The sequence below is a fragment of the Penaeus chinensis genome, chromosome 30 (assembly GCF_019202785.1).
Source record: "Penaeus chinensis breed Huanghai No. 1 chromosome 30, ASM1920278v2, whole genome shotgun sequence".
NCBI classification, from domain to species: Eukaryota; Metazoa; Arthropoda; class Malacostraca; order Decapoda; family Penaeidae; genus Penaeus; species Penaeus chinensis.
The window spans coordinates 27,240,686-27,250,685 of record NC_061848.1 but is presented as its reverse complement, the minus strand read 5'-3'; the positions used below and the strand labels follow the sequence as shown (position 1 = coordinate 27,250,685).

The 10,000-nt window shown below is 38.6% G+C and overlaps 1 protein-coding gene and 1 long non-coding RNA gene across 3 annotated transcripts in view; one reads left to right on the top strand and one right to left on the bottom strand.

Annotated features, from left to right (window-relative positions):
* The window catches only part of LOC125041462, a 57,150-nt gene that overhangs the window by 7,994 nt on the left and 39,156 nt on the right, over positions 1 to 10,000 (top strand). Inside the window, exons 2-4 of one of the 2 annotated variants that reach the window (XM_047636440.1) lie at positions 441 to 869; positions 2,551 to 2,672; positions 2,902 to 3,748. In XM_047636440.1, coding sequence (XP_047492396.1) covers positions 441 to 869; positions 2,551 to 2,672; positions 2,902 to 3,457 — 1,107 coding nt within the window. In that variant the 3' untranslated portion in view covers positions 3,458 to 3,748. Of the gene's footprint in view, positions 1 to 440; positions 870 to 2,550; positions 2,673 to 2,901; positions 3,749 to 10,000 lie in introns of those variants that run through there. The other variant, XM_047636441.1, reaches the window with a different exon arrangement.
* LOC125041463 overlaps positions 6,127 to 10,000 on the bottom strand; it is a 4,425-nt gene continuing 551 nt past the window's right edge. The window contains exon 2 of the long non-coding RNA XR_007116276.1: positions 6,127 to 6,993. This is a non-coding gene — a long non-coding RNA (uncharacterized LOC125041463). The remainder of the gene's footprint in view (positions 6,994 to 10,000) is intronic.

Genomic DNA, 10,000 nt, shown 5'->3' with positions numbered 1-10,000 from the left:
AATGGTATTATACTTTAATCAAAAATTGCGAATAGTAGATAAATTTTGATTTCTCTAATATTTTGCATGTCGTCATTTAAGCATAGTAGGCGCCTGTTTAGCAACTTGCTGAATGATTCTGAAAAAGTCGGATTTATTGAAACACCCTACTGTACACGACAGGAAGGGGGAAGGTGTCTTGTAGGTGTAGAAACAGCAGATTGCCTGCCTCTCTCTCTCTCTCTCTCTCTCTCTCTCTCTCTCTCTCTCTCTCTCTCTCTCTCTCTCTCTCTCTCTCTCTCTCTCTCTCTCTCCCTCTCGCTCTCTCTCTCTCTCTCTCTCTCTCTCTCTCTCTCTCTCTCTCTCTCTCTCTTAGAAAACCAGTAACGTTCTTACACAGATAGCTTTATCTTAAGATTTAAGAACAGAAACTCACAATCTTAACACTGCTTCATTCGCAGAGGTTTTTGCCGCTCGAAGCAATAGTCCAAGGCGACGCAACAGACGCACTGACCGAGGGGGAGGTTAAACCAAGTGCAAGACCCGGAGAGGAAGCAACAGTTGCAACGGCCGAGAAGAACGCAGAAAGAAATGCTCATGCCGAAAAAAACATGAAAGAAGTAGCAACATTTACTGCGACGTACGAACCGACAACGGCCGATCCGGTGTCGCGAGTGAGGGCGCGGGAGAAGAGCGGAGTCGAGGGCGCCTCCTCCTTCGGATACGCGACCCTTGCTGCAGGGGAGAGGTTCGAGTCTCTGAACGCCCGGAGGAAGGCGCATTTGCTGGACAGATGCCACGCGTTGGAACAAGCCCAGAGGATGCCTTTCGCGAGAGGGAATAGGATTATAAACGTAAAACCGGTCCTACAGGTTTGCGTATCGCCGAAGGTGAGCATTACGAAAAAAATGGTGTAGCTAGAGTACGGTTCCTCATAACAGAGGAAAAGATAAGACTTTATTGGTTGCAGTTCATATCCCAACTACTGACCCTCCATGACTGCCAAGGTATAGACCTCTGAAATCCTTTAAAACTGGCTTTCTTAATACAAGAAATTTCATGAAAATCGATGACCTTACGTGGTTTAGTTACTATCTAAAGGAAAAGAATGGCGCGCGCACACAGCAATTGATGGCCTTAGTGACTCTACATGACTCTTTATATCTATGACCTCGGTTCTCGGATTGATAGATACATGACCATGCATATCCATAAACCCCGTTGTGTTGAGTTTGGGGGAAATTCCAGCGGCGGGAACTGAGAAAGTATAACTTCATAGATTTCCCAAAGAAAGGTATATACTAAAAACTATAAGTAATGTTTGCAGAAGGAAATAACCATCTGTTGATGTGTAGAAGCTATTTAGCTTAAACAGAAATTGGGACGTGGATTACTTGGTGCACCAACAAGAGAATGGCCCAAGACAATGGCAAAGTGATGCCAACGGCAATCAACGAACGCATTTTATTTGCAATTCGAATTACATGATGCTAGATAGTAGATGTGTAGATTAAAAGGGTAAAGTCATATTGGCGGAGCGTCCCGCGAGCCATCAGCAGGCAGTGCCCGGTGGCTCGAGCTTCACCTGGTGTAGTGTTTCTCATGTTTTTTGTTTTTGTTTTTGTTTTTTCATTACATATAGCTCCACCTTTGCTAGCAATGCATCAAAAGTAGTTACGCTCCTTCTTAAATATTTTCTGAAATCTTGCACACGGTTAAGTTGTATACTTGTGTGGCTTCCATGAACATCTTTTATTGAGCCAATCTTTGCACTCTATTCTTTTTTGCTTTACACACAAATCAATTACCACGCTGCACTATACTTTCCTCTTGACAATGCTCGACCCTCACTCGCCATTCACGCTCGAGGTCGGCAGAACTTTCCATCGAACCGCGCTGCCCGCTGGACACGCGCGCTCCCGACGAGTCTTTGGGTAGGGCTAGTGGTGGACTCCTTGGTAACTTAGCACTTGTGGAGTCATCTGCGTAAGCAAAATTGATAAACGAAACTCACGCAGGACATGCCACCCCCTAGAGGATTAAAACTGGACAAGTTCAAGAAAAAAGTGTTGGAAATGTGAAGTCCACACATCGCTTCCGCTAATCATATAGACAGAGGGATATTTACACAGCATATACATATGTATATGTATATATGTGATTATAGGTGCATACTTGCATATATATATATATATATATATATATATATATAATGATGTTTTCATTCACTCATTCTCACTCTGTCACTTCTTTCTTTACTAATTTACTGTTCCCTCATTCTCACTCTGACTCACACGCCCAATTACTGTAGCATAACACACATAGCTATCCCTTTCTCTCTCTCTCTCTCTCTCACACACACACACACACACACACACACACACACACACACACACACACACATAGAGAGAGAGAGAGAGAGAGAGAGAGAGAGAGAGAGAGAGAGAGAGAGAGAGAGAGAGAGAGAGAGAGAGATGTATCCACCCATATCATCCTGTGTTTCGCCCCATCGACTGTTCAATCCCTTTATGTAAACCGCAATGTGCAACGAAATCTCGCTGGAATCCCCAGAGCGGCTCGTCATCGTGGCGGAAACTCAAGAAGCAGCTGCGGGCGAGGAGGTTGGTGTCGCGACGCCCCCTGACTGCCCTGAGCGTCAGGCATCCGCTGGCTCGTCTCAAGTCGGCTTACAGGTGAGGCTGGGCAGGCTTTGGCGCAAAGTGTATTGGACGCGACTTGAAATTCGGTCTGGGGAGTGGAGCGCCCACGACCCGACCTGTGGGGGACTTTGTATTGGTGCTGTCCAGTGTCCATATTATATTTATGTTGCATATGTTGTCTAAGTAGGCAGACTGAGAGATAAATATATAGATAGACAGACAGATAGATAAATAAGCGAGAGATGACATATTACTATTTCAGAGACAAGTTCCTCAACGGCAACCCCGTCTCAAAATACGACTCAACCTGGAGAGCGAAAACGCAGAGCAAGCAGAGCTGGAAGTACCGCTGGAAGGCTTACTGGCTGCCTGCGCTGATCTCCCGGGGCGACATCCAGCCCTCACCGTGGCTTAGGGACCGCCAAAAGAAGATGCTGAGAGTCTCAAACCCTTGCATGCAGACGCTGTTCTCTACCCACAGCCTTGCCAACAAAATGGGCCTGGAGTACCGGTCTCAAATGGGCACCTACGTTCAGCGCTTCATGAAAGCCTCCTTCAGCTTCGAGGACTTTCTGCGTCACATATTGTGGTGTCGAGACCACGGGATCATGGATAACCACTGGGCGCCCCAGGAATTAAACCAAGTATTTATATCAACACTCGGCATAGTACCAAATCAGTCAACAATAATTCTAAAGCCTCCTATTTTGACAGCGTTAACAATAATACATTGTGGGAAATACTTAAGCTTTACAAGAATGACTTTGACCTTTTTGGCTATGAGCTCTGATTCCGGCATGATTGGTTTTATAATTTAATATATTAAGGGATTTTTACTTTAAGGCTGTGGTGTTAAGTCCTAAAATCCTAATTCTTTCCTGATTGGGCTTTGATCTCGTGCATGGAAAAAGTTATTCCCCAAAGTTCTTTATATAAACCGCATGGAAGGTAATGGTTCAGTGTTTTATAAATTACTTTATGGAAATTTTTCCTATAATTGCCTGCCTATACACACACTCACTCACTCACTCACTCACTCACTCACTCTCTCTCTCTCTCTCTCTCTCTCTCACACACACACACACACACACACACACACACACACACACACACACACACACACACATACACACACACACGCACACACACTCAGTCACTCAGTCACTCAGTCACTCAGTCACTCAGTCACTCACTCTCTCTCTCTCTCTCTCTCTCTCACTCACTCACTCACTCACTCACTCACTCACTCTCACTCTCACTCTCACTCTCACTCTCACTCACTCTCACTCTCTCTCTCTCTCTCACACACACACAGACACACACACACACACACACACACACACACACACACACACACACACACACACACACACACACACACACAAGGATTATAAAATCAAATTTAAGAACATTTTCCCACATCAATGAAAACCAAAGTTGTGGTGGACACTCCATTATGAAAACCTGGAATAACAAATCTCTACTTTATGACTGACTGCAAGTTTCAAAAAATTCCATGTTAAGATTTGTCTTTACAAGCACACGCTACATAAAAGCAAAACTGGACAAAATACAATTATTCTGTTGCAAAAGTACACATCACATTTTCAAACATGCTCATTTTCTGCATCAATTCTGTCATATATTTAACAATATCATTTTGACATTCCCCTGCTTTTTAATCAACTTAATGATGAGCAGGAATGGGTTAACAATTTAAGAGCAATAATAATTTCAAAAGTGGTTGTGAAATTTCTCACACATTTTTGAGAGGGGGGACATGAACTAAAAAATGCATACAATGTACCTTGGGTGAGAAACCAACTGATAAAAAATAAATATTCTGGCTGGATGACAAATCTAGACCTTACACTGAAGTAAACAGTCTGAGCCACAAAGTATGAATGAAAAAGGTCACGAAAACTATAGAATATCTTCAAATGACATTAGGCATTTGAAGGAACTGAAGGGAGGCTTTTGCAAGAATGTTTAAGGAAAGATTGCCAACAGAAAAATATGGAAATTTACTAGGATAATTTTCTAGGTATCTATATGTGAGATATCTTGCACATCTTCCAACCCTTATATCAGTAATATCTTAAGCTTCATGCAGAATATATTTGCTCCTGTTTGGCTTCATTAAAACCAGTCATGAGTGTAATGTATTTATGGATATTATAAATATTAAAGGAACAGAGGAGGGAATACTGCACTTTATGAAACATAATGGACTATCAAGATAATAAATGGTGTTTGGATTTCATTTGTAGAAAAGGAAACAAAGTATATTATCTATATAGAAAATAGTTTTTTAATGATAAACAAGTAACAAAGCTTATTATATAACAAGAAACTCTTTCCTAAAGCTGGTATGATTAAGTAATGAAAATAGTTGGTATTTTCATTTTTACAATTAACCCCTTGCCGACGGATACGACGGGTAGACACGTGCTTTGCCCACTGTTAGTACTTGTTTGATTGTTTATACACATAGATGGCTATACTTGTACTAAGTCACCAATGAGCCAGTTAGGAGTACTGCCCGTCTCGCCCGTTCACCCTTTTCTTTGATTTACGAAATATTTTACATTATCTTATTTTGCTGTTACTAATATTAAAAAACATTATAATAATTATAATGTTTATAATAAAAATAACACCATCGATATCCATAGCACTAGTAAAAAACACGTTTTTCCCGCCAATTCAAATCACGTATGGTCACAAGGTCTAATAATTGACTCCTTTGTGGCTAAGCACTAGCAGAGCCATCTATGAGCAGACATTTCACAAAAAATATAGAAAATGGGCACAGCATTTTCCCCATTTTTTGTTCATTTTCCCCGACGGCATTGGGTTAAAACAAGCATATAAGGTTACACATAATATATATATATATATATATATATATATATATATATATATAAACTATACATTAATACACAAGTATGAAATTACAATACCTGAATTGATTAAAAATAACAACCTACTATTTTTTAAAGTCTGTCTCAATAAAGAGGATATTTTCTCTTTTGTATATTTCCCACAATGCATTTCCATTCATTCAGGTACATTACCTGGAACTTGCAATCACAGTATGAAATGTCCCTATAAAAAGGCACTATTTGATGGCTGATCATCAGTAATAAAAAAGATTAAGCTAACCTGATCACTTCCTATCTGATACTCACAACAGTTTATGATATGTAAAGCCTATGAACCAAGCACTAAAAATTACGATAAGCTTAACCCAAATCCGACAGGCATGGCATGTACATCCATGCCATGCCCACTGAGTTTACTTTATTAATTGTTTTTACACTTAAATGGCTACACTTGTACTAAGTCACCAATGAGCCAATTACAAGTACTGCCTGTCTCACCCGTTTACCCTTTCCTTGATTTTGGAAAATATTTTATGTTATCTTATTTTGCTGTTAATGTCAATAACATTATAGTAATTATAATGTCTATAATAAAAATAACACTATTAATATTCATAGTATTAGTAGAAAAAATGCTTTTCCCGCCAATTCAAGGAAAGGTGAAATCTGGTACGGTCACAAGGTCTACTAATTGACTCCTTTGTGGCTAAGCACTAGCAGAGCCATCTATGGGCAGAGACATTTCACAAAAAATATAGAAAATTAAGCACAGCATTTTTCCGGTGACATTAAGTTACCAATGGAAACATGAACTTGTGAAGCTTCCTCTGAAGTACAAGCAGACACTACTTCTCTCTACAGTATGCTGATGTTTGGATATACAAAATATAACGAAGATAAAATAATGTGGGATATTTTCACTTCTAGCTCTCTGAAATCTTTTCGTTCAAGCTTTCTTCCTCATCTATTGACTCAGTTTCATCTCCATTCGTACTATAAATAATATGATGCACATCTTTTGTTAATCTTAAATATGTAGACACAATCCAGAACACACAAGGTTTTTGGAAAATATATATTCCTCTAATAGAAGTTACAGTATACACAACTGAACATATACAATGAAAGGGTAAAATGTTGTAATAAGCCCTTTGGTACTTAAGCTGAAGCCACCAAAAACCCAGAGCAAAAAGTGTAGCAAATACTAACAGCACGAAGCATGATACCGATGACCACAATGGCCCTTTTTGAAGATCCTTTGCACTGAGAGTATTCTTGTTCAGTCTATAAAGTGTCCATCGTAATAGGGCTTGGTTGAATGCCTTACTTTTCACTTGCTTTCTTGCCTTTTCACTGACTGTATGCCCCTCATCTGACAGATCTTGGAGTAATAATGTATCTTCTTCTTTATCACTGATGTCATCTAGCTCAGGATTTTCCATGATTCAGTTCAGCAACAAACTGGTAATCTGCAAAGATATAAAAACTCGCCCTAAGCACAAAATTGTGATATACACAATACAGCTCTTTTCACATGTATTTTATAATAATATGAAACTAAAGTCCTTGTTCATTATAATAATCTTTATTCATCATAACATAAAATGTGACTCTTTATAAAGGCATTGCAACTACATGATGGGATAGAAAACATTAGTGGCTAATAATTATCTACAACTGACTCTCAATCTGCCAGCTGTGGGATTAGACAATTAAAGGCTTAAAGAAAACACCAAATAGCAGGAAAATAACTTCTGACCCTAACAAATGTTCAAAAAGTTTTGACATCTACAATTGAGAAGAGGGATCTAAACATAATACAGGTAACAATAAACATTATCCATGCATTTATATTGGAACAATAAAGTTTCAATATCTACATTATTGAAGGCAGACTAAAAATTAATACAGGAGAAAAGAAAAATTTGCTTATATATGTAAAAAAAGTGGCCTCACATTATTTGAATTTAATCTACTACGGAAGAATGAGGACAAAATGGACTGGAAAACACACACACACACACACACACACACACACACACACACACACACACACACACACACACACACACACACACACACACACACACACACTAATATGCTGAAGGCCTTTTACATTTCCCTGAAGAAGCAACATAGTGAAAAGGCCTTCATCATATTCGTGTCCTTTCTTGTTCTTCCTTTCACTGCTTCATTTACAATTTGTTCACAACATAAATCCTACACAGGGTAGAATATAAGAGGGAATGCTTAATGGGAATATCCTTAAGTAAACTAAAGTAAAGAAATCCTTCAGTTAAAGATATTAATATCTCATTAGCACTTCCAATTTCTCCAGTTAGTAAACTTGAGGACCTTCATCAAATACATATGTGCAGGTTGCATCATTATTCATTGACTGTATAAAATACTGATTAGGCTGAATCAGTCAGATTATCTAGACTTTTCAATTAAAAAATTAATTGGTTTTCAATGTAAATTAACATATTTAGAAGCTGTCCTAAGGTGTGGCTATGTTTCTAATATAAATTGGAAAGACCACCAACATGTCAACAGGGCCACAAGAATAGTTTAATATAATACTGTGTATTATTCAAGAACTTTGGTAAATTGTATGAATTATTTAGTCTTTGAAGAAGGACTAAACAAAAAAACAACATAGGGCTAATCTTTATAGTATGTATGCACTCAGCTTGGGCAAATTGACAAGGATATTCTTATCAAGGACAGAAAGTTGCAGTCACTAATGCAAGAAATAATATCGAGACACAAATGGTAACGCCACAAATAAAGGAAAAAGATCACAGAAAGTGCCGCTCACAGCCTAAGCCCCTGAGGTGATCCTGAGTTTCAGCTCTGTTTGTGGGGGTGGGGGGGTTCCTCCCTTTGGCCTGTTGGGCACACCCACTCATGTCAACTCAAATTGTTAAAATAATTGCGACATGGGGTTTGGGACTCTGGCAAGTGTATCTCTATTGTCAAAAATTACCCAAAATAATGCTGATTGTGTACAGTAAGAAGTTTCATAAAGACAAAAAAAAATTTTTTAGGTGTACAAAAAAAAATGTAAAAATACTATATAGAGAATTTAATTATATATGGTACTTTGTGAAACCATCAGAATTATTAACATTATTGCACATTAAACATTAAAGAGTCATAATTGGTATCTTCAACAACTGTGCATTCTTGATAATCTAATCTAGTCTAGTGTAATGTTGGTGGTCTTTTCACTTTCCACTTCTTTCTGTTCTTCGCTGAGGTTAAGACCTGGAACCTAATGGTGTTCAGTGCCTCAGCCATGGCCCCTAAATCAGCTTTTGTCTTCCTCTCGCTCATTTGCCCTCAATTTTCCCTGCTGTCTCTAAACATTCAAGTTCCTCTTTTCTCGTTACAATATAGGATAATGAACTATCTCTATTGGGTAAAATTTTGCCTTCATTGCAGATGTGTGTGTCGATTAAGCCAAAAAGAAGTTTACAGACCAAAGACTTTATCTTAAAGAGGGTGGTGAGGAGATCCGGAAGTTTGAAAGAAAAAGAAAAAGTCAATACAGCACTAAAAGAAGAGAAAAATACCATAATGTGGTTCTTAAGCATTTGTCAGAGTACAAAATACTTAATCATTAATGCCTGAGGGTGTTTGCTCTCCCTGGAGGCCTGTTCTGGTGAGGAGGCTGGGCAGACTATACCTATATTATAAGAAAATAGTTACGACAATTTCATCTCATGATACAGATTTTAATTTAAAGACTCCTAAAATAAAGCTCTTATTTTCTGTGTTAAAACTGAATTCTCACAGAATTGGTTGCTTGTGCCAGATTTCTGTCAAACTGTAAAACAGTGCATCCTTTGATTACAGCTTAAAGAATTATTGAATAAAATGCAAGACTTTACATGTCATTCACATCAGCTTCACAATTTTTTGACTTGCAGTGTGATGTCTTTTTTTTCACAAATCTTAATGGAATGTAGAGTCGTTTGCTTCTAAAAATATATGTTTCTACTAGCAACAAAATTACCTACACTTGGGAACCCCCTTTAAGACTAACACCTGTTATGCCAGACCAAATTAGGATAAAGGATACAGCAATATGATAAATGGTGATATCTTGGTCAACTAAAAGATACAAAGTTATAACTACACAGATTTAAATGAAATAACACCAATCAAATAAAATTTAGTCCCACACCAAAAGTTTGCGCCTCGCAAACAGCTCTAAAAGTTATCTAATTGGTTCACATGAACTTGCTGCTACACCAGAATCTTTGGAAACTTCATCGTGTGAAGAATTAACTTGCAAATACACAGCAATGCCCATCCACTCATTCTAACACGCCCCTAAGCACAGCCTCCGTACCTGTTGGCGCTCTTGCAAAGGCTACCAAACACTTGCCTCGTATTTTCAAGCAAGATGGACCTTATAACCCCCAGGAGATGCAACATTGAGATAAGAAAACCTAATAACGTGCCCAG